Here is a 24,505-nt window from a genome sequence, read left to right as displayed (position 1 = left end):
TTATCTTGTTTTTTCTCTATTTCTCCCCAGTAAACTGACACAGCAAATCTGAGATCACATGATATAGCTCCTCTTTTCAGAGTTACAAAACACACGTTAACGAGACATTTAAAAAAAAAAAGAAACCCAAACTCAAATCAAGGCCGAGGCCATCTCTCATTAGAATCCCCAGGGGGTCCACTGGCTTTTGGAAAATGTGGGGTGCGGAGCTGGTCCATGGGAACAGGGAGGGAGATGAGGAGATCGGGTCACAGCACGTCTCCCCCCACCACACTCCTCCCATGTCCATCACTCAGTGAACATCATACCCCTGACCTAATCCCCTAAGACCAGGATGAAAGAGGTGGGGAAACTCCCTGGGGGTTGAAAATCACTGTGGTATGACAGACCTGCCAAAAGTGGCTACAGCCAGACTGCGTGAATGCAGCTGGGATGCGAGAGATCATGAGAACAGGAACAAAAGCAGGGGATATTTCCCTGCTCTGAAGCCTGTGGTAGGCTGGAAAAGGAGGAATTCTCCCATCAAAAAGTTTTTCCAAATCAAAACCTTTTTTTTTTTTTAAATTGAGATTTTTCCATTAAAGAAAAAAAGTAGCACCAAAACATCTTACTCCGAACATGCTCAACCCGATTTGAACTACTTGGTTTAACTGAGCTAGTTCAAAACATTTTGGGTTTTTTTTGGAGTCAGTGCAACAACATATTCAACTGCCTTTCCCTGTTGCACTGGAGAACTTGTAGCTTTATCCACTGTCCCTCTCTCCTTTTCGGTCAGGCTCCCTGCGAGACCAGCCTCCTGCAACCTCTGTTCGCAGATTTCAGTCCAAAAGCCCTGTACAGTTGCATCTGGTGGCACTTGTCTCATCAAAAGCAGAAGGTGTTACCTGGGATGAAAATGTGGAGAGAAGAGATGCGGCCACGGAGCCATAAAATACAACTACAGTCTGGAGCAACATGGTCTGACACATAAGGATTGAGGATAATCACAAGATTAACTCTAGATCTTCTCATGCCCCATCCCCCTAAAGACATCTGTGAGCCCTGGAGCCGAGGTGTCCCAAGAGCTCCCAGATCCCTACAGCAAAGCTGGTAATTTTGGCTTGCAATTGTAACCAACCCCTGAATAGGGAAGGCGAAAGAAATGCAGTAAACAAAACAGAATCATTCGTTTGAAACTTCCACCCTGCCCCTACGAAAGACGCCACCCTCCCACGCAGCAACGCGGGCACTGGTGCTATCCCTGTCCTTCCAAGGACCCAGACACGCAGGTGTGTGAACAGCAAAGCCAGGAAGAGTCTGAGCCCTGACGCCGCAATGAGGGCACTCGCCCAACGTAGGAGGTGAAGGACCAAGCCTGGCCCTGCCCCAAACCAGTGGGAACCCAACCTTCAAGTTGAGGGATGAGGGGAGGAGGAGATGCCAGTTTTCTGAGGATTTGGCCAATAAGAGTGCCTGCAAAAGCTACCATGTTCCAAGCATCTGTTTCAATTTCAACTAATCAGCAATTCCCCCCAAATAAATTACCACGTTGGAAAACATATCAGCAACCTGCAGAAAAATCACCTTGAGAAATAGATTTGGCCCCACAGATGTTTTCGTGGCATTAAAACATGTTGCCTTTTTATAGATGGAGCCAACAAAACATGGTCATTTACCACTAACCTGCCTGCACAACTTTGTTCATTAATTCTCAGTTAATTCACATTTATTACTGATAGTTTTTATTGAACAGCAGGTTGAATCACATTCTCCTTCAAAACTCTTACTTGCAAGCTGAGGTACCAGCAAAACGTAAAGATCTCCTTTGATAGAAAAGCATTTTACATTTTCAAAGGCTCAGTTCTACTTTGTCCAACCTGTAAAAAGGGAAACGTGCAGTTTTTACCATGTCTCCTGAAAACAATTCACCCAGCACAATTCCCCTAATTTTTGTTGCTATTACACAAGACCTACATATGACCCCTCTGACTTAACAGCATTCTTCAAACCTTCATGGGGCAAATATGCTGCTGCTTTCTCTGTTGGTAAGCACAATATATGCTAAGTAGTTCACATTCTTTGCATCATAAACATTTTGTGGAAGTTTCATGCGGCCTCGCCCCATCTTCCATGCAAATAAAAGGAAGAAGGTGCTCCACTGTGGTCAGAGGGAACTGCACCCTGGAATCTGCTCCCAGCACATTGCCTGCACCAGTCCCTCTCCCACCAGCAACCATGTCCTGCTGCTCCTACAGCACCAGCTCTGGCCATGCCGCCAGGAATTTCAGCTCTTCCTCTGCAGCTCTTCCCAGGAATCGATGCAGTTTCAGCACTGCCTTGTGTCACTGGGGTGGTGGCATGGGCTACTGTGGTTTGGGTTACTTCAGCAGCAGAAGTCTTGATGGTGTGGCATTCTCCAGGCCCAGAATAGCTGTTGGAAGACGTCCTCCTCCAAGACGTGAATATGGTTTTGGTGCAGTTGGCACGGGGTTCGGCTACAGAGGTGCTGGCTTTGGCAGGGTTCATGGAGTCTCCAGGCCACACACCATCAAACCCATCACCATCAACGAGCAACTGCTCCAACCACTCAGACTGGAACTCGATCCCAACATGCAAACGGTGAAGTACCAAGAGAAAGAGCAGATCAAGACCCTCAACAACAGATTTGCTTCTTTCATTGACAAGGTGAGCTGGGAACCCCTCCTCAGCTCCAAATTGCAGGCACTAGAGTCTAAGTGAGGTGTCTAGCATGGAAAGGGCATGAAATCCTTGTAAGACAACTCATTTTAGACATTGAGGGCAACTTGCATAAGGGTGCCAGTTGAGCACCAAGGTGTTTATGAGCCACTGAGGAAGCTTCAGTGTACAGGTGCTATTGATCTGATCTCTAGGCCTGATTGCAGGGAGGGAACAAGCTAAAACCAGTTTCATCAGCTTTCCAGTTCCTTCCCATTGCTCTCGGCACATCCCCAATTTATTGCAAATCTCTCCTTTCTAGAAGTGCTTAAGATTTTTGTGCATTTCCACATGGGTGGCCCAGAAACAGCCTATGCACAAAAGCACACTGGATTAGGAAACACTGTATTCACATGTACCAAGAGCAGGAACACACATTTCACTGCTGTTGCATGGACACTGGCTCTCAAAAGCCCTTAATCCTCATCTTGTTTCCCATTTTGCTTTCTGGGATTCAGGTTCGATTCCTGGAACAGCAGAACAAGGTGCTGGAGACCAAGTGGAGCTTTCTGCAGGGTCAAAAACACTGCAAGAATACCATCACGCCCATGTTAGAGGCTTATACTGGTAACTTGAAGAAGCAGCTGGAAGCACTGGGGTGCAACAGAGCCCAGTTAGAAACAGACCTGAAAGCAGCACAGCAGGTTTTGGAAACCAACAAGAAAATGTAAGTAAAAAACAGAGAAATGTGAGTGCAGGGCTCAAAATGTTGTTTGAGACTTGTAAACAGGCAGAGACCACGATCTTTTCATGGTAGTAAATGGTTCCCAGAGAACTAGTAGTTAGATGGAGAGATCTACCAGGATCCCAGTATACAAAATAAGGTCCCAATTTAGAGAGAGATGGAGAAAACAGAGGACATCCCTCTTCCAGGTTCTCTTTCTCTCTATGTTAATTCAAGGAATTAACATGTAGAAATGTTCAGCAGCTATTTGCTATTGCAGAGGTCAAATTAAAACAGTTCTGCTGCAAATTTGTAAAGACGCAGAAACCTCTCTGAAAACATGTTTGCTTTCCCACAGGCTATGAAACAAGACCAAAGCATCCCAAAACATTGTCTGGGGAGAAGGAAAAGAATTAGGAGTTTCACTTCTTGAAAGAAGGCCTGAAGAAACCCAAACAAAGATGTAATTGCACTGAACTAAAAATCTCCCATTTTCCCACACAGGTACAAGGACGAATGCAGCCAGCGGACGTGCACCGAGAATGAGTTTATTGCCCTGAAGAAGGTGAGCAAGGGGCTGTTTGAACTCTCCTCTCCGGGTTCAGGTCTTTGGGGTGCACGCGATGATTTATTTCCCAAAAGCAGCACACAAAACAAGTACAAGCAGGAGCCGGTGCTCGGGTTTGCTTGAACTCAAATCAGCAGCAACTGTGTAATTGGGAGCTGGCGCAGAGTCACGGTACCAGCACTGTAAGTCCCTCACCCCAAGGGTAGCCCTGAGTCTGCTCTCACTAACAAACTTCCTTCTTCTATCCCCAACGCATCTCCAGGATGCGGACTGTTTTTTCTTAAACAAAGCACAATTGGAGGCCAAGGTGGAAAGCCTGAAAGAAGAGGTTGAGTTCCTGAGAATGTTCTACAAAGAGGTAAGAAGCCCCCCTATTGCTCTAGCCATCCCAGCTGGATTTTGAAGTTGCTCATCCCAAAGGACAGGGACAGAGGGGGCACTGTTTTTTTTGGCAGTGGTCATTACTTGTGGTGAATGGTGAGACTCGGCAATCCATCTCTGCTTGGTCACTGCAAAGGGGGACAGAGTTGTACTATGTGGGTGACACACCAGCTTGGGGCTGGACTTGGAGCACAGCAGGACCAACATCTCTCTGAACAGCTCAACCCCATGTCACCACCAGGAAATCCACCAGCTGCGGGCCCAGATCTCAGATACTTCGGTGGTCATGCAGATGGACAATAGCCGAGATCTCAACTTGGATGGCATCACTGTGGACATCAAGGCTCAGTATGAGGACATTGCCCGCAGGAGCCGGGCAGAAGCGCAGGCCTGGTATGAAAGCAAGGTGAGAAAACCTGGCAGAGGGAGGGTTTGGGTGCAGTTTCTCTCTTCAGACCAGCTTCAGATCCAGAGAAACACCCCCCACTCTCCTGATTTGCTCTGGTTTAACTCAAAGCATGTGTTTTTGGGATATGCAATTATGTCTTTTGGGCTTCTTTAGTTTGAGGAGCTGCGAGTCACTGCAGGCAGAAATGCTGACAGCCTGCGAGAAACAAAAAACAAGACAGCTGAGCTGACACGGATAGTCCAGAGACTGAACGGAGAAGTCAGGAGCGCCAAGGACCAGGTGAGCACAGCCAGGTCTGGTTGTTTCAGCAGGGCAGAGAGTGAATTGCTGTTCGTGCAAGCTCCCACAACTATATTAAATGGTGCTGTAGCACCTTGCAAAGGGTGTTCATGAGCTGGGACTCTGCTGCTGCAACTAGGGCTGCATTAAAGCCCAACTCATGCAGTACCTGAAGGCAGATGCGGTTATAGCATCCCATCCCCTGTGAGCAACATGAGGGAATGCTGAAACTGCATGTCCAGCTCCCTCAAACCCCTGCCAGAGGGGACTGCATGTCCATCTTACTGCTGGGCTGAATGCACCAGACTTTAAACCCATCTCTTGATAATGCATTACGTTTGAAGATAGCAAGAGACAGCTAAGACTGACTGTGTCTCGCTCCTTGCAGTGCAGCAGGCTGGAAGCTGCCGTGGCCAACACTGAGCAGCGTGGGGAAATGGCCGTCAAGGATGCGAAGCACAAACTCTCCGAGCTGGAGACAGCCCTGCAGCAGACCAAGGCAGACCTCGCCCAGCAGCTCCACAAGTACCAGGAGGTCATGAATGTCAAGCTGGCCCTGGACATCGAGATCATCACCTACAGGAAGCTGTTGGAAGGAGAGGAAAGCAGGTGGGTGACAGACCATAGCAGGGCTACTTTAGATGCATGTGTTGAAAGGAAAAACAACTGGCCAGCGCTGTTTTGGAGCTGCCATGCTACAAGTCATCTACGCGGTCCTGATGCAGATCAGTTCTTCCCATCAGTCCTAATAGACTTCCACCAGTGCAAACCCACCCAAACAGCCAGTCCTACTGCCTCCAAACAGTGAGAGACAGGCTAGAGAGGGTCAGGCTCACATTTGAGGCTAAAGGGCTTTGCACTTGAAGACAGATTGATAATGTGCAACCTTTTCCCATTCTCTACAGGCTCTGTGCAGAAGAAGGCTTCCCTGTCAACATCCGTAAGTTGAAGTATTCACCTTCTACCAAACTCGGGAATCTTCTGCCTTTTCTCCAGGGAATTCCCTAAGCTGAAACTCAGCTTTGCTCTGCCTTTTGCAGCTGTCTGCCATTCGCAGGGAGGTCCCACCTATGGCCTAGAGCCTGGCTTTGCAAGTGCCCGTGCATCAGCCAACAAAAGCGCATGCTGGACCGGCAGCGTGGGGGTCTGCGGCACAGCAGTGAGCTGCAGTGATGGTGTTAGCAGCAGGAGCATGAGAGGCTCCCACATGAAGGTGGTGTCCATGAGCAAGTCAGCCAGGAGCAACATGTAAAAAGCTGTAGATAAATGGCAAGGCTGGAAACAAAGCAACACGCACGCCTTTCTGCCAACACACAGCAACAGCCAGGCCAGAGCCGATCATGTGCACCCAGCTCCCCCAGGCTGCACACCCATTTTGCATGCATGGGGATACAAAAAACAAAGAGGGCTTTTCTATAGTCAAGAATTTTGCTATTTCTGCTAGGGAATCTAGGAGGAAGAGGGGCTAAAGTCTCCCTCATCACTCCCATTATGCAGTTAAAACAAGATGCCTTTGGTGAGTTCCCTGGTCTTTCCACTCCTACAAATTCAAGGATTAAAATGAAGTGCAAGAGAGGGGACCTTCTACCTAAGTGTTTTCATTAGAGCTTTATCCAGCCCAGCTGTCTTAGCAGCTCCCACCCTGGCTCAACCTAGTTTTATCAGCCAGCCTTTTAGATTACACATACACCCCTGGCATAAGCAGAACTCACCCAAAATTGCCTAGCTTGCAGTTTCCCCTACACACTGCATCGATTTCATTGATTATTTGCCCCAAAGGGTAAATTTCAGTTTGCTTATGTACTTGCATTACCTGTTTTGAAACTGATCCTCAACTTTCCTTTTCCTTCTGGGTTTTTAATGGTCTGCCTCATCTGTTGCCATAAATGCCGTCATAACTGAAGAGTCTGGGGGCCAGAGTCCACTGTCATGTATGGAGGGGACTGATCCATCAATGTCTCTGGCCCCAGGACACAAAGCTCCTCTGTGATCTTGTTCAAGGGATCCAAACCCAACCTTAAATGCATGGGACCAGCAACAACTGCCTTCCCAGTTGTCCAGTACCTAGCACACTGAACTGCTAGTATGTGTACATTAATCCTATTTGGGAAGAAAAAAAGGAAGCAGGGATTTATTTCTAACGACCTTATATTTTGTCAGCAGCTTTCATCCTAGTTTTAGTCTTGCAACTCCAATAAATTGACATAGCACAGTTACCTACATTCGACACCTTCATTTGGGGAAAGGAGGGTTAATTCTTCTCTGCTCCAGGATCTCAATGCCAATGCTTACAGGGGTCTAAAACAGGCACAGGCCAAGCCCTCTATTCGCTGGGAACTCTTCCTTCCTAACCCAGACATCGCACCTCAATGGTCTCCCATAACCCCCAGTGTATCTATTCTCCATGCACATGAGCAGCTATGCAAGGAGAGGGGTTATAACCTCTCTCCAGAGCACCACTGAGTTGGAAGTACAGCTCTCTTCTTCCTCACACCTGCACTCAAGGAGCAGGATCCATTCCACTCAATGCTAGGTGTTTATGACACAGCTAGCTGCCAGCAAGGCACGAGAAACAGGTGCTTCCCAGGTTAGATGTCTTCATTAGGACAGGGTGGAGCCCCAAATGATTTTTCCCCCAGGAAAAACAAACAAACTAAAACATTTAGAGGGCAATGACTAAGCAAAGATGCTCTAGCAATTTGCATAAAGCTAACTGAAACTTTTTATTACCATCATTGATTGCTAAATCCCCTTAAATCCATCACAGATTGCCTCATGTTGCCTGGGAACTCCTCAAAGCTATACACCAGGACCTGCTGGATGGTCAAGGCCCTGGAAGGCCCTTGTCCTTCCTCTCATCCTGGCACCAGGCCAGGTCCCACTCAGCTCTCTGACAGGGCCCAGCTTCATTGCCGCAACCCCCTAGGCAACACAGACCCAACTCCCAGCCCATAATACATACCTCTTCCCAGGCTGTGGCTGCTCCAGTGCAGGAGCACAAAGTGCCACCATCTCCAGCAAGAGGCTGGAGGACCTCATTTCATCTCTACTGTATGGGGTGTTGCCCTTTATAACCTCATCAAGCCAATTAGGCTTCCCATCAAGCTAATTAGGCTTCCCAGGTGGAAGCCTTCCCAGGATAGGAGTTGTCTCCCCCCCACCTAGCTCCTCCCTGCCCAGTGGGAGCTGGGGACTCAGCCCAGCCCATGCTGGTTTTGTGCCATTTAATTCATTTTAAACACAAGATGAAAATCTCAATCAACCTCAGAGCAGGGTCTTGGCCTTGGTAGTGTCCTGGTTTCGGCAGGGACAGAGTTAATTTCCTTCCTAGTAGCTGGTACAGTGCTGTGCTTTGGATTTAGGATGGGAACAAAATTGATAAGGCACCGATGTTTTAGTTGTTGCTAGGTAATGCTTACACTGGCCAAGGACTTTCTAGTTTCCCATGCTCTACCGACTGAGAAGGCTGGGGGTGCACAAGAAGCTGGGAGGGGGCACAGCCAAACTGGCCAAAGAAACATTCCATACCATGGGACGTCATGCTCAGTACAGAAACTGGGGGAAGCTGGCCGGGGGTGGGGCCGCTGCTCGGGGACTGGCTGGGCATCGGTCGGCGGGTGGCGAGCAATTGTACTGTGCATCACTTGCTTTGTGTATTATTATTATTATCATATTATTATCATTATCATCATTTTATTTCAATTATTAAACTGTTTTTATCTCAACTCACAAGTTTTTCTCACTTGTGCTTTTCCAATTCTCTCCCCCATCCCACCGGGCCAGGGGGGGAGTGAGCGAGCGGCTGGGGGGGGCTTAGTTGCCGACTGAGGTTAAACCACGACAGGTAGTTACTGAAAAACTGATGGAAACTGAAGCAAATGCAGCTTAAACACCAGGGAACTGAAGAAAGCTCCCCACCACCTGCAGCCTTCTTCTCAGGCCTGGTTGTATCCAAGTCCTCACCCTTCCTCTGCCTCAGTTTCCCTGCAGAGAAGAACAGAACTTACCTCCTTTGTAAAACACTCTGACAATCTGTAGACAGAACCGCGTTGCCAATGACCTCAGTTCTGTTATTACAATAACACACGGCCAACCTTGCATCCCAGGGTTTGCAGCTGGTGGTATAGCAGTGCCACAGGGGTAGGTGGACAGAGCGAAGCGACCACGTTCTGCAACGCAGCCCAGAAGGAAACACCAGGGATGGTCCAGCAGGAACACATCATTCAGCTGGGGCACTTAACTGGAGAGAGAAAATCAGGACAGCTCACCAGGAGGGGGGAGAAATATAGAGGCCAAGAGTAAGCAGAGATAGAACAAACACTCGAAGAAGTATTTGCTTAAAGTATTAGATTAAAAAAATATATTATAAAGTATATTTAGATAAGTATTATAAAGTATACTTAATTATTGTGCAGTTTACCCCGCAGAGAGCAAGAGGCAGAAGCTGAAGCACTCTGAGCCTTGGCAGGGATAGCTGGGCTTTATACCTGCCTGGAAACCGGCAACACTGTAAGAAGGAAAAAAAGCAATTTCACTGCTTTTATGAGCTGAGGAAGCAGCAAGATTTCCTTGTACAGTTGGCTTGGAAAGAGGAAATACTACTGACCGCCCAGATAAAATCAGCTGGGCATCTTTAATGCCCGTGAGTAAAGCGCATGCATGGAGCAACGTCCCCAGCCATTAACAGGCTCACGCCAGGGCAGAGCCATTAAGATGTTTAACTGACATGATAATAACTAAGGGCTTTGAGATGTTTCAGTGATGAAGGCGACACTTACAGTTATGGAGCTGTACTGTGGAAGGCTGAAAATACACAGCTGAGTATAGAAAGACGGATGTGCTCCTGACTGTGTAGTATTACCTGCCTAAATCATAACAGGAGGGAAAACAGGGCTGGAAGGGATGTCTTGGCCATACCCTGCCCCAAAGCATGAACAGAATAGTGTCCCTGAGGTGTCACCAGATGGGTCAAAGGACTTGCCTATTTGAGGAGGAATTGCCCTCTGCAATTGTCTTTGCTCTCTACTGGGCTCCATCTTTCCCTCAACTCACATTTGCAAAGCTAAATGACCTCCAGCTTTCCCTAAATTCTTTGAGCCCAAATTCATGGCTCCTCCATGAACCACAGCAGCTTGCCAGGTCACCCCGATGTCCAGACCAGGCACATTCCTGGCCCCACACCAACATGAACATCCCTTGTCTGTGTTTGATTTTATCCACATTTCAGATGCTTGTTATTCTTCTTCGTCACTGCTGCAAAACAGGGAGGCCAAAAAATACTGCTTTGTGGATCATTTGATGGCTTTTTCTGTCTTTTAATACCTCTGAGACCTGCTTGCTCCCATCACCATCCTTTTTTGCCTCTATTCTCTCCAGCAGTGACATCCTGCCCACCAGCACGGGAAGCTCAGCTGCCGTTCAGACAAGCAGTGGGAGGCAAAGTCTGGCACCTAGGAGACTCAGCCCCAAGCATCAAGAGCTGGGTGATGGCTCTGTCTGCCAAAGAGCGAGCACGGAAGGCCCCTCACATGCTGCTCAGTCTGGCAGCGGTAGCACTCTGTGGTGGAAGGCTCTGGAGTGGGTGGGCGCTGGGTTTCTCTGGGTCACGTCTGCCTCCCTTCTCTAGAGGTACAAAAATCTCCCCTGTTGCAAAGCTGCTTCTGAAGCTGAATTATTTCTCCTGAATCCAACTTGCAGAAATTGCAGTCAATAAGACACTCTGCTTTTACACTAATTCAGGGCACTTTGCCTTCATATCAGCATCCCCTCTGAAGCAGAGAGATTAAATTTCAACCAGCTCCACTTATGACCCCAGACTGAGCCAAGACCGGATCCAAAGAATGAGCACAAAGCACAATGCATCCGTCTCCACGGACTCACAAAGATGCTTCACAGTGTTTCCTAAAGCCTGCAGATCTCTTTTTCCCCAGCACCATTATGCAGCTTATGTTGTTCTGCGAATGGGGAAAAGCTGCAGCCACACAGACTGCATGTGCCCCTTTCCCAGGTCAGTGCTGCAAACCTGATACCCAAAAATTCAAGGAGCAGCGATGGAACCCTGCTAATCTCTTGTAAGGCTAAGAGAGATCCACAATTCCTCACTAACTATCACAAAGCCACGCAAATGACAGCAAACTTTGGCACCCCCTGTCAAAAACATCTGGGCAATGTCTTTCTTTGAGCTCTTTGTTTCAGTTAACTTCAGGGGATTTTTTTTATTTCGATTTTTTGGCTATGATATAAAAGCTGTGAGCTGGGTGTGCTGGGCCGCTGATAACATGGCTCTGCTGGGCACCCTGGATTCCTCCCCTCCCTGCCATTAGTGCTGCGCGTGTAGTAAAACCACACAGAGGCTCAGCACTGCGCTTGCTCAGTCATGAGGTGCCGGGCCGTGTTGGGCACTGGAGCGACGGGGTCCGGGTAGTGCGTAGGTGGATAAAGCATCATTCAAGGCCCTGGCAACCTCATCGCCATCCTCATCCTGGAGGAAACAGCTTTTCTCAGTGACTACAAAATCTCTGCCTGGCCCCATTCCCACTGGGGTGATGCCTTCTGCAACAGTAGCTCCAGCGAGGGCACACCATGTGTCTGCATCGCGGCCCTACGAGGGGGGTGGGAGCAAGCACAAATCACCCTGGGGATAGCCTTTCTCACCCCGCGCTGCTGCCCCAAAAGGAGCAGTAATGAGTTGTCCTCATCCAGCAAGGGCCAGATTCACCTCTCCAAGCTTTGGCCATCTGCAAGAGGGATGTTTGGCAACCTCCAATGTTTAGCTTCTCTCAGCTCAGCAGAGGAAGATGGTGCTCAGAGACAGATTGGTCTCAGACAGTTTCAGTCCTGATCAGGGCTGGGCATAAGCCAAGTGCTTGAACAAAACCAGTCCCATCATCCCATCTCCCAGACTTGGTGCAGAGCAGGCAGGTAAAATTCACCCAGGAATGAAAGACTGTGCAGGCAGCAAACCCTAAATCCCGACCCTGACCACAGTGTGGCACTGCTCCAGGGGACACAGCCAGGAGCAGGCTCTGGAGACAGGAGGAAGGTGAGAACATTGGATGTTTTCCAGAGCTCCTGAGCATCCAGGGCAGCACAGACAAGGAACTCAGCTGGGACTGAAGAAGCACGCAATAGGGAAACTTTATTAATGGCCTCATGACAAGGTCTCAGACCACAAAGGCATAAAACGTCAACCAAAGATACACTGCTAAGACATGGCTGAGTATGCAATACAACAATTCTGTGCAGTTTCTTTGAGTTATTTAGGTAACAATTCTTCCTACTGCAGTAACAACCTAACTGTTTTCCCTGGCATGTTTAAGTTGAAGACACATTTTGGCAGGAACAAGTAGTTATTGTAATGATGCATCAACAAAACACGCTTTTTCCCTAGCTGTAGTAAAGACCGCAGATATCACTAGATACACTTTGAAATATAGGGTGGTAAACAGAGACATCCAAGGGTGGGGAATGTTATCTCCCATTTTAGTGTGCTACTTATAATTTTAAGCAACTTCATATCCCTTAAGCTTTGGGCTTCTTCTAAGGAGAGGGAATGGGTGGGGGAGCTTGTTTATGAGTTACTTCGCTATAAAGAACCTGAAAGTAAATCTGTCTGCATTGCCTTCGGTAAGAAATCAGCTTCGTTCAGAGTAGAATTGTTGAATTCCATTTCTGAGCCCATTTCCAAAGAAAATAAGGAGAAACACAAAAGAGTTTCACTGTTTTCTTCTTGATATACTTTAAGAAAACAAACCCAGACTGAAATCTTAACAAGGGTTGGCATTTTCTGAGGAGCCTAAGGGAATAAAGTCTTCCAAATCATATTAAGAGGCAGATAATCTTCTGGGCTCTTTTGCAAAACCACAACAGAAATGTGGAATAGCTTGCCACTCAAATGATTGCTTTGCCCTTCAAAGGGTGAAATCCAGCCCTGAGCAGGGGCTACCAAGGACACCAGTAACAAAAGCGTTACACTGCCCGCTTCACTGGATAAATTTCACCCTACTGGCTTGAACCTGCTCTCAGTGGAATGGTTCCCACCGAGGTCAACAGTGCAGGATCAAGCCTTAGGCGTGACGTGGCAGGGTCAGGTACTCTAGTATATTTTATTCCAATTCATTCATCACTGCAGAAATTTTCCAGCCAATTTGTCCCATAAAAGGCAACAAAACTTTTCTTTCTATGGTTTCCCTCCTCCCAGGTAATGGGTACTGCTGATCTCCGTTCCTGTAGTTACTTCCTGAAGCTTCTCCTGCTGGACGAGGTTGTGGTGACGGTGTAGGATTTGGAGCCACCCCCAGAGGAGAAGCCGAGCGCCCCGCTGCCCATGCCTGCTCCCAGGCTAAGGCCTCCTCCGATTCCTCCTCCCAGAAATCCACTGGAACTGGCATAGCCACCTCCACCACTGGAGCTGACCATGGCTATGGCACAGAGAGAAGCAAACCAAACGTGAGCACCAGGGAACTTCGAACCCAGTTTGGCACCCTCACAAAAAGGGCATTTTTAAATTGCAGCAATCAGATGAAAACTCTCTACGATCTCCTGTAAAACACAGGGCCCAGGATACTAATCTCTCATTACATTTTGGCCCAGAGCATTTATTCTCTGTGCTAAGCCAGATGCATGGGAGGGTTGAGCAGCCCATTTCCTTCTCCATCACTCAGTCTGGCTCAGGACCCCCTGCAGCATGGAGAACCCCATATCATAAACACATTCAGCTCATCTCTTGGTGCACCAAAGAGGCTGTGGGCATGTGGTTCACCAGCTATCAGTGGCAATTAAGTGGATGAAAAGTAGAGCCACTGGTTTAGAGCTGTACACAGTGTCTCCGAGACACCAGCATTTTGTCCCATGTCCAGGCAAGGTCAGTACACGATGCTTCCCAAGCTGGAAAGACACGTCACCTTTGCACTAACTTCCAATCCAGGCAATGCCTTTTCTCATTAGTACATTTTTCTCCATACAAACATGGGAGGAAAGAAAGATCAATGTTCCCCCAAGTTAAATTTCATACAGATGAGTTAGAGCTGAAGTCTGCCACGGAGCCAAAAGCACTAATAACTTCTGTCTCAGGGGGCTCCCATTTAAGAAGGGGGCTAACTGGGTTGCAGAAGATAAGGCAGGGCACTATGAGGCTCCTGCACGCAGACCCAGCTGGTCCCCACCTGCATTTTCAATAGGCATATGGCTATGTGTAAATATTATAAATTATAAAATCAACTCACAGATGTTGACGTTGCCGACTCCATCACCAGCCAACCTGTTGGAGAAGAAAAACACAAAGGCAAAAAGGAAGAGGACAGGTTAGACTCTGCATTACTCAGTGTTCCCTCAGGGCCTCAGCGCTGAGGATGAAGACAATGGCAGTGAGTTATTACTGCTGTTGTAAATAATTCAGACAAGATAAGTGTGCCATCCAGCGCTTTGTTCTGGCCCTACATTTACAAGCTCTGTTATCACCTGGCAGGGGGCTGAAAGAGCACAGAAGCTCTGTCCTAATTCCATGGGGATTTGAGCCACTTGGAAATTTTCTGCCACAGCATCGAACATATGATGGAAAACAACTTTTTTCTTCTTTGCATATTTTCACCAAAAGTATCAAATTTCCCCCAGAACTTGCCAGTTTGGCTCTTCAGCCAAAGCATTTTTAGGATCAAAAATGAGTTTAAAATGCAAGGTTTTCTCTTCTGTATTTCCTTGCAGAAATTGGAATTGGGTCCTCACAATGTCCCCAAGCAATGGGAACAAAGGGCTGGACCCTTCCTCATGTAAAACCCTCAGGTTACACCCACCTGCTCTCCTCGCCCTCCAGCAGCTTCCTGTAGGTCGCGATCTCAATGTCCAGGGCCAGCTTGACGTTCATGAGCTCCTGGTAGTCACGGAGCTGCCGGGCCATGTCCTGCTTTGCCTTCTGCAGAGCTGCCTCCAGCTCCTCCAGCTTTGCCTTGGCATCTTTGACAGCCAACTCACCACGTTCCTCGGCTTCAGCAATGGCTGCCTCCAGCTTGGCACGCTGCAGGGATGGAGCAGGGTACATTGGTGGGCATCTCACCTCTTTGGTGGAAGACACTACTGCCCATGGACTTCTGACATCTACTGGCCAGACCGTCTCTGTGTATCTGCAGAGCCCTGGAGCCATCTGCTCAACTTAGATCCCTAGAAGTTCATGCCTACATGATTTTTTGGGCACTGGATGAACATCAGCCTGCAAAGGAAGCTGATCTCATCCCAAGATACGTTCTTCTGAAAGGCAGACCCTATTTCTCTCCACTGGCTACATTTTGGAAGACTTTCTTCAGGTGATCCTCAGCTTCTCAGCCCTCCCACACCGCACACAAGAGTGCAACACTTAGGGTTAATGCAAGCTCAGGTTTTCTCTCCTATTATGCCCCAGAGCTTGTTCAGAGCCAGTTGGTCTCCAGCAAACTTTGATGTGAGGCAAGCGTGGACTCAAGCAGACTTGCAGTTAACAAACAATGCAGACCTACCCCAAAAGCATCAAGGGGCCACATCAAGCTGGCAGTCTAATGCACCCTCAACTGTGCCCCCTGCACCTCCAAAAAAGCCCCATGGTTGGCAGGAAGGGCTCACAATGAACACACATACTTTATACCCTCATTCATTATTCAAGGGAGCTGCACTGGGTCAGCTCTTTGCTTGTAAGTGTGTGTTGAAGCCTCCCTGCCCTGAAACCAAATAAACACAAATGGATGAATCACAATGGCTTATCTCCAGTTTTGTGCACCCTGGTTATTCACAGCCAGTTTTCAGCCCCGAACATGGTCTGAACCACTCACTGGTCTAGCTTTCACCAGCTGTTTGATAAAGTGATAACAGCCCCTGGAGAAAGCAAACAGAACTCCCTTACAGATGAAAAATTCTTTTATGTGCCCAAACATGGTCCTCCCTTCTGCAAAAAGGGAGTGGACAAAGATGCCAGAAGCAAGAGGGTACAAGAAATGTGTGTGGCTGGGAGAGAGGCCACATGCAGCCTTGCCGTTTGGAAACGGCTCTGCATTACTCCCCTTCTGTGCTCCCAGGTCACTGGTGGACTTGTTCTCACCTATAGTTCAGCTGCCTCTCAGCATTAGATTGCTTACAACACAGTTTCTCCCTCCAGCAGAACTGACATCTTTTGAGGTGAGCATTGCAGCCACCCCCAAACTGCTTCTACAGATATTGTGTTACACCCAGATCCCTGGCACGCTTGTTGCTGCTAAATCCACTGCTCTGCAGCAGGAGAACAAGGGCAGCTCCTCACCTGGGCCTTCGCATTTTCGATTTCACCCTGCAGCCTCTGGATCATGCGGTTTATCTCTGAGATCTCATTCTTCGTGTTGCGCAGTTCATCTCCGTGTTTCCCAGCAGTGAGCTGCAGTGCCTCGTACTGTGACATAAAACAATATAAGAGAAAAGGATGGAGTCAGGCTGGCATTCAATTACCCGGCTAAAAGCTCTCCCACTCACGACACACAGGATACATGTACTAACAGAAGCTGTAACTGCCTTTATCCCTCCCATAACTCACCTTGTTTTGGTACCAGGACTCGGCCTCCGCCCGGCTTCTGTTGGCAATCTCCTCATACTGTGCTTTGACCTCTGCAATGATGCTGTCCAGGTCCAGGTTTCGACTGTTATCCATAGACAGTACCACAGAGGTGTCAGAGATCTGGGCCTGCAGCTCATGAAGTTCCTGCCAGTCGCATTGGAAACAATACCATTAATCACTGACTTTTAAGGGCCTCTCATTTGGAAGCCAATTAAAGACAGAATCTGAGAAGGGAAAGGGAGACAGGTAAGAAGAATTCCATCAAAATATTCATTAATTAGAAGGAAACCAACTGAATCACATCAACCTTGCAAAGCACAAAGTAACAAGCAACAGCAGAAGTGGAGCTACTTATCACCCACATTTTGACAGCAAGGTTAGTTTACTCCACTCCTGAGATAAGAAACCAGCATGAAATGCTAGTCCTAGAAGCTTGAGTATCAGCTTCACAACAAAGCGAGGGCCAAATTCTGCCACCTCATCCAAGGGTGCAACGTGTCCAGTTCAATCAAAATCTTATCTTGCAAATAATGGGTAAGATAAAGGCATCTGGGACAAGGAGCTTTCCTTTCTTTCTCTCACACAGCACACAAACACACAAGCACACACCAGCACTACAGCACTGGCTATAATGCACTGGTTTTCCTTGTTTTCACACTAACAGCATCAAAAAAATAATGCATGTCCTGGCTATGTTTGCAATAAATCCATCTCACATCCCAGATAGGGAGAAATCTGTGACAATTCACAGGATGTGCACTTTACTTGCAAGCTTATTTCTGCTTATGCAAGGGAAGACTCCATGTCTCCATCACCCTTCTTGTCTCTGGAAACAGCACATTAATTTTCTCAGTCACTGTTTGCTGTTCTTCACCCACTGGTGGTGCTACACTGCAGCAGCCACAAGAAGCAGAAAGGACCTTACCGCTTCATAAAGAGACCTCAGGAAGTTAATCTCATCTGTCAGTGCATCCACCTTGGCCTCCAGCTCCACTTTGTTCATGTAGGCAGCATCCACATCCTAAAAAAGTGGTAATTCATTGAGATTGCCATAACTTTGATGACTAAGTCCACCCAGCCTTTGATGGCTTCAAAAGCAGCCATGAGCCCATCAAGTTTCCCAAGCTGTCTGGTCTCCATGTCCACCTGCCCAATGACCCACTATGTCCTAAAAATTATCTACCAGTGTTCTAAATATTGCTGATGTGCAGGATCCCATACGTTCTGTAGGGCAGGACCTGTGTTTGCAAGTCCACTGTCAGTTTGGACAGTCAAGGGAGGCGTTAGGAAATGTCCTAAAGATATAGCCATAATCTATGATATCCATGGGATCTGGCACCCCTTCCCAGCTTCCTATAGAGACTTCAGTGCCTACACTAAGGCAGCCTTTAGCCAGAAATGAGAGCTGTAATTCTTCACTTGCAGGTCTCTAGGCACACCTGTAGCAAAGACAATGTAGGGGCAAAAAGGGGAGAAGGGCTGCAAACATATATGATCAGTCTCAGCTAATATCCATGGCACACACCTTCTTGAGCACCACAAATTCGTTCTCTGCTGCCGTGCGCTTGTTGATTTCATCTTCATATCTGCCAGAAAAAAAGGGATTGGTGTGAAGTTAGAGCCTGGGTAAAAGGAAAAACTGTCACAGTGAAGAGTTACACCAATTCCCTTCTCTCTCCCTCCATTTCTCTCTTTGTGAACCACCTCGGCAAAACCTATGACTTCCCCAAGCAAGCCAGCCACAGGCAGAGGTTTGCTGTACCACTGCGGCATGTGTATTATTTGCACAAGAGGTACCAGCTGTATGCCACAGTTCCAGGGTACTGTTTTGGATGAGCTGAAAGCTGTTCTGGTCCACACCACCATGACCACTAACCTGGAAAGCATTTCTCACCCATGCTTTCCCACATTCATCAAAATTCACTGCACTTAAGAAGATTTCTGCTCCTTATCCTCAGTCATGGACAGCTGCAGAATGGCAGTCTATGTCCTGAGGCTCTCAGCTTTTTCACTTGCCCCTTGAGAGAGCAAATACAAATGTGGAAGAGATGCAAGCAGATTCAACAAATTCCTCTATGCTGATCAAAGCACCTGCTAATGCTACTTTCACCGTGCACTTCCTTATTACAGACATTTGAGAACATTTTGCAGGTGTCAATCACATGCCACTGTCTCGATAAGAGCTTAGTATAATTATTCTCATTCTGCACAAAGTGGCTATGCTTCAAAGTCACACAATCTTCTAATGTTGGCTACATCCCTTCCTTAGGTGTTTGCCTTTAGATGTATGAGCTAGATCCTCAGCAGACAAAAATCATGCTCCATTGACTTTATGGGAGTTCACTGATTTGTACCACTTGCAAGCCTGGATCTCAGAGCCTGCCTTACACCATTCTACTAAGCCAACCTGCTGAAACAAACAGGAAGAATCTGCTATATGAATCCTGAAAGTCATCCAAGGAACAGAGCAGGAACCACTTTCTCTGCTGTTTTGGAATTGCTGTTGCCTAAATTAGAACACTGCTCTGTTTACACAGTCCCTGCATGGCTAGCGCTGTAATTTGCCTTCCAAAGTGTGAGCCTTTCAACAGCCTTCATGCTCCTCCCCTTCTGCTCCAAACTGGAAGCTTGCCCATCCACACTGGCATAAATGGACGTTGTCCCTTTCAAAGTCAATGAACTGCATCTGTTGCTATTGCAGGGTAATATATGACCTGGGAATTACATGATTGTGCTGCGTAAGCTCAGCCTGCAGTGCAGAATGGATAATCAGAGATACGTAAAAAGACTGAATTATTCTATAATGGTTTGTCAAATTTCTCATTTCCTGGGGGAAGCTCCACCAAGGTGGTCAACGAACTGACAATTCATTCGATATTCTCCATTAACTCGCGAGGCGCCTCGGGAAGCCCAGTGCACTATCACACCTTGGCACGCCCTGCACCAAGCCACATGGACAGCGGGAACACAACCTGCTCCTACCCTTGCTTACTTTGAACCACACCCTTAGTCAATGCAGTTACTGAATAAGGGACCGAATCTCATCCCCTGGAGCCTCATGCATATAAATGTCCTCCCCTACCCCAGATGTTAACTGAGAATTACTGTGTAAATTGGACATATGAAAACGAGGCAACAGACACATAAAGAGCTAGTCATGTTTTAGGTATTCTACTTAGAAGATGAGATTTTCTTTATACAAACAGGGAGAAGCAGGTTCTGAACTCCAGTTACTACATCCTTACTCCCTCTGCTGCGCTAGCATCTTAGGCTCCTAATTCCTGCTTCCCTTCTCTTAGCACATATAGGGTTTGGTTTTACACGGACCTGTAAGCTGGAGGAATAAATATGCACCTGTGCACCTTGCATTCATGTGACATGCAACTAAAATTACGGCTATAATTCCTCTGGGTGCAAACCAGCTCCTCACTGCTGCCTTGCAGAGATGCAAAGTACAACTGTGGATGAGCACAGAGTAGAAATAACTGAGCAGGGTTGGGGGAAACATCATTCCCATGCACCTCCTTGGGAATCACTAGCTATTGACTTTCCCTAAACACACCCTGGGGATTATCAGATCTGTTTGTTTTCAGTTCCTGCTTGATCCAGTTTGCCAGCTCCCTCTTTTCTTTCTTTTTTTTTTTTTTTATTTTATTAAAGGCATTCCCCTGTACAGCTGGGTTGGGCACAGGCTGGGACAAAGGCTACTTTCTTCATGGGACACCTCCCAGGTGACACGATTTGGACTGAAAAGTAGCTTAAAAATTGCAGGTCACCTGCTCCATTAGCTACCCACAAAACAAGCAGCAGCTCACCCACCGGCTGCCAACCTGCTGAGCTCCCAAGGGGTTCCTACAGACCTGAATGGGCACATCCAACCCAAAGTATGAAGCCATCCCTGAGGAGGCCCCAAAGTAAAGCCAAGAGGATGGAGCCACTGAAGACATGTGGGAACAAGGTGCCAGGAACAACGAGCGATCCAGGCATGAAGAATCCAGGCAACTTCCCTGGACTAGACACCTAACTCATGGCTGGAAAAAAATCTCCCTCCCTAGCAGAAAAGCTGGGGACATCTCTGCCAATCTACTGACCAACCTGCCAGCTCAACTACACCGTTAGATGGGAAGATTATACGTTACTTGGTCTTGAAATCCTCAACAAGATCCGCCATGTTCTTCAGTTCACCCTCCAAACGCCCTTTGTCATTCAACAACCCATCCAGCTGACGTCGCAGGTTATTGATGTATGTCTCAAACATGGGAGCAATGTTACTCCGGGCAGTCTTCTGGTCCTGGAGGAGGCTCCATTTGGTCTCCAGCATTTTGTTTTGCTGCTCCAGGAACCGGACCTGGAAAGCAACCAAGGGGTCATTTGTGAAAGTGGGAGAAAGCAGGGGCTGACACTACAGAGTTTGGATCCTGGGGGAAGGACAGGCTGCAGATGGTATCTGAAGAATTTAGATTGCTCATAGGAAGCACCTAAACTCTGGAGGGTGATAAAGACCAGGAGGGAGCACTGCTACTCTGGGGCTTGGCTTATGACTTTAAGGCTTTGTATGAATTAAAGATAAGCAGATTCTGCTTGCCTGACACTTAACAGAAACCATCCACAGACCTCAAAGTCAGCCAATTACTCAAACTCCAGGTCTGGATTCCTTGCATTTTGAGGATGCCAGAGTTGAAGTTTACAGAGGACATAGGATCAATCAGTGCAAGACAGTAAAGCAACAGATGTACAGGGCAGTGCAAACAAACACAGCAAGCTCTATCTTACGTCAAGATCTGTTCTACTGGGACAATTCCTCTCCAAGAGGCCCTCTCCTCCCTGAATTTGGTGGTGATGTGCTTGGGTGCAGATTTGATCTTTAAAGCCTGCACCCACATTATGGGCAATACCAGCTAAATAAAGGGGGTACAAAGCTGGCCTAAGCAGGGCAAAACCCTTTACTGATGGCAATGCGAGCAGGGCTTTAATAAGAGTTATTGGATTGCAGTAGGCAAATCACACCATGCTCTTGAGAACCTGATCCCAAGCCCATTTGTGAATTCCCCACTGGGTTAAGTGAGCTTTGGGTCAGACCTGCTTTTAAGCAGTGTCCACAGAGCTATCAGTCTTTCCAACACCTCACCTTGTCAATGAAGGAGGCGAATCTGTTGTTGAGCGTCTTGATTTGCTCCTTCTCCTCCTTGCGCACCCGCTGGATATTGGGGTCAATCTCCAGATTCAGGGGTGTCAGGAGGCTCTGGTTGATGGTGACCTCCTGAATGCCCCCAGGGCTGGGCGCCCCACCGAATCCCATGCCTCCATAGCCGTATCCAGAGCGAATGCTGTAGGAGCTGCCACCTCCAAGGGAGATTCGCTTGTTGGTGGAGCCGAGGTTGTAGAGGCTGGAGCTGCCAAAGCCACCTGCCCTGCCTAAGCCGGCACCTCCTCCTAGTCCACGGGTCGAGGAGACGGTGCTGACCCGCACTTGGCTGATCCCTGGGACGGCTGCAGAACGAGAGCTGAAACTCACAGAGCGGGACATGGCTGCTCCAAGGGTGTTTTCAGTATCCCCCACCCTTCAAAAGCTCAGGGAAGCTGTGCTGGAGACCAGGGAAGTGAGCGAGTTCTCCTGACTGCTTCTCCTTTTATCCGTTAGAAAAGCTGGGCTTGGCCCAAGGGCAAAAGAGGGATCATTTTACTGCCTCGGAGAGCTGGGTGTGCCTGACTGCCTTCCCACCCTCCGTCAACCTGCTGAATTCGAGCAGGCAAGAAGGGAAGGGCCAGGGAAGGGACAGGACACACCTGGCACCATGTCCCTGTGCTCAGACCTGGCTTTGTTCTGCACCTCCCTTTGCCTCTGCCACATGTGCAGCCAAGGGACGTGAAGCACGGGCTCTTCAGGGCTCCCTTGGCAGACAGTTATAACAAGACAGGTCCGATCCTCATTTCCTCAAGGCTTCTCCATTCCTCTCCGCTTGCCTAAATGGATGTTGAAATGAGAAGAGGGGGAATATATACTGATTTTTAACTCTGTTGCAGAGCAGGTAGCTCCCCTGTGCAACAAGAGAAAGGAGATAAGGGGCCTCAGCTTAGTGCCAGGTCCAGCCTAGTTTAATATAAACCAAAGCCAGCTGCAGCCTTGGACACACATACTGTACTCTGCCAGCAGCACCCAGCGGGTCTGTGCCATGCAGGGGAATGAGGGCAGCAGAAGAGAGATGCCGCAGCTATTCCTAGACATCATGGTTTTGCTTTCTCTCTCCTGTTAGCGCTAAAATAAAGTTGGCTTAGGAGGGCTGTACCCTGCATGTGGAAATACCCAACATGGCAGTCCATGCTCAAAAGGAGACAGGACAGGTTTCTGCTTAAATTTCTGGGCTCCTATGCAGAAGCGGCAGAGACAAAAATCAGTTTTATGGGCTTTCTGCATTTCCACATAGCCTTGAAGGGACAGACCTCTTTACTATCAATCAGGTCATAAATCCTCCCCTCCATGAGATTTCAAAGTCTGGCCTGAATGTGTCACCCTTCAGCTCTTCCCCTCATCAGGACAGCAAGATAGCGCTGGCTACATATTCTGGCCACAGCCTATTAAAACTATGTACTTCCTTCTCTGTGGGAAGAATGCAAGTTGGCTGCAGATCCCAGCTACTAAAAGGAAATTCTCTTTTTGAAGGAGGGAAAGGGGGAGATCGAGCCAGACAGAGACATACGAGGCAAGATTCCTCCCTGCCCTGCAAGCTGGCTCAGCTTCCACCAGCAATAAAAAAAAATAACCCACTGAGCGTAAAGCAAACTCATGTGTTACCCACACCCAGCTATACTTGACCTGATGGCTGATTTGGACAGGCTAGGGTTCGTTTCACCTGTACATAGCTAGCAATGAGGCAGAAGTCTCCAGCTGCTTTACATAGCTCCAGGTCCTTCCGAGTTCACAGAGAGAGACAGGCCACTCTCTTGCAACTCCTCTGCGTTGTCTTGAGAAGACAAGGATTGAATCTGAAAGTGATTTAGAGTCCTACAGTCAGGCAAGAAATGCTCCTACCAAAGCAAGCCCTGGCTGCTGGATTTTATCAGGTTGCATTCCAGCTTCAACTCCTTTATATCAGCAGACAGGGATTTTTTGCCCAATGCAACACGCAAACTGGAAAGCAATCCGGCCAGGTAAAATACAGACCTGCTGTCAGATAAACTATCATAAAGGCAAAGCTGTTCTCAGCAGCCTCAGCAGCAAGATAACTGAACTTCACCCTGGTTTGCACTATCAAGGGCCAGATCAATCAAAAGCCATTTTCTAATCTTAATTACCGCCATGCAGCACCACTGATTTTAGGTAAGGATGAGTCTGCCTTTCATTTAAAGGTCAAGCTTTCTTTTTTGTACCATTAGCAACTCAGCCAATGCAGGAGAGACTCAGGAAAGCCTTATTTACCTTGCTGCTATATGCTCCCCAGCTCCCAGTGCTGCAGCTAGCCAGTTTAGATCCCCTGCACTTATTACAACCCATCCTGCAAGTGAATGTTCCCCATTTAAATCTGGTTTCAAGTAAGTCTAAGTCAGAGCAGGATGCGGCGATCCAGAGATGTCACGAGCAGAGTTTGCTTGTGTTGTTGGAATGCCATGGTAACACTGCATAGTTTCACAACCGCAGAGACTGGTAAATACTTCCAAGCCCATGCGAATGACCCCAGGGATTCAGGTTTGGTAACACTGAAAACACTGTATTGACTGGTTAAACACCCTCTTGGGGAAGTGAATGCTTTGACATTGCGACTGCTGTGCTTGGTTTCACAAGCCAGCCCAGTCCCTGCATACAAGGGAACAGCCTGCTGCTGTGCACCGACACTCACAAAGCCAACGAAAGAGTCACAAGTGATAAATACCTCCATAAACCCTTTGGTAAATGTAGCAGGCTCTCAATTCCAGCCCAGAAAGTGGGGGGGGGGGGGGGGGGGG

General features: G+C 47.9%; 2 protein-coding genes across 2 annotated transcripts; one reads left to right on the top strand and one right to left on the bottom strand.

Moving 5' to 3' along the window:
- The first annotated feature begins 2,214 nt into the window (after positions 1–2,214).
- On the top strand, positions 2,215–6,095 carry LOC103923823 (keratin, type II cuticular Hb4-like). The gene is made up of 8 exons (XM_009332251.1): positions 2,215–2,664; positions 3,174–3,382; positions 3,884–3,944; positions 4,210–4,305; positions 4,570–4,734; positions 4,891–5,016; positions 5,405–5,629; positions 6,057–6,095. The coding sequence occupies exons 1-8, from the start codon at positions 2,215–2,217 to the stop codon at positions 6,093–6,095; spliced, it is 1,371 nt and encodes a 456-aa protein (XP_009330526.1).
- A 6,034-nt stretch (positions 6,096–12,129) lies between these two features.
- On the bottom strand, positions 12,130–22,174 carry LOC103923814 (keratin, type II cytoskeletal cochleal). The gene is made up of 9 exons (XM_009332242.1): positions 21,693–22,174; positions 20,704–20,912; positions 18,090–18,150; positions 17,490–17,585; positions 16,544–16,708; positions 16,277–16,402; positions 14,808–15,028; positions 14,241–14,275; positions 12,130–13,436 (listed from the first exon to the last, which is right to left on the bottom strand). The coding sequence occupies exons 1-9, from the start codon at positions 22,089–22,091 to the stop codon at positions 13,249–13,251; spliced, it is 1,500 nt and encodes a 499-aa protein (XP_009330517.1). The 5' UTR covers positions 22,092–22,174; the 3' UTR covers positions 12,130–13,248.
- Positions 22,175–24,505: the final 2,331 nt, after the last annotated feature.

Source organism: Pygoscelis adeliae, unplaced genomic scaffold, assembly GCF_000699105.1.
Source record: "Pygoscelis adeliae isolate BGI_AS28 unplaced genomic scaffold, ASM69910v1 Scaffold109, whole genome shotgun sequence".
Classification (NCBI taxonomy): Eukaryota; Metazoa; Chordata; class Aves; order Sphenisciformes; family Spheniscidae; genus Pygoscelis; species Pygoscelis adeliae.
The sequence above is the reverse complement of the archived record's forward strand: the minus strand, read 5'-3'. Positions and strand labels throughout refer to the sequence as shown.

What these genes read in the sequence shown, in the direction of transcription:
- LOC103923814 (XM_009332242.1), bottom strand. Translation starts at nt 22,091, where the DNA reads ATGTCCCGCTCTGTGAGTTTCAGCTCTCGTTCTGCAGCCGTCCCAGGG. An exon ending in AGTCCTGGTACCAAAACAAG is followed by an intron (nt 16,403 to 16,543) that starts GTGAGTTATGGG and finishes TTTATGTCACAG; the next exon opens with TACGAGGCACTGCAGCTCAC. An exon ending in TCGAAAATGCGAAGGCCCAG is followed by an intron (nt 15,029 to 16,276) that starts GTGAGGAGCTGC and finishes CCATCCCTGCAG; the next exon opens with CGTGCCAAGCTGGAGGCAGC.
- LOC103923823 (XM_009332251.1), top strand. Translation starts at nt 2,215, where the DNA reads ATGTCCTGCTGCTCCTACAGCACCAGCTCTGGCCATGCCGCCAGGAAT. An exon ending in TTGCTTCTTTCATTGACAAG is followed by an intron (nt 2,665 to 3,173) that starts GTGAGCTGGGAA and finishes TCTGGGATTCAG; the next exon opens with GTTCGATTCCTGGAACAGCA. An exon ending in AAGGAGAGGAAAGCAGGTGG is followed by an intron (nt 5,630 to 6,056) that starts GTGACAGACCAT and finishes TGCCTTTTGCAG; the next exon opens with CTGTCTGCCATTCGCAGGGA.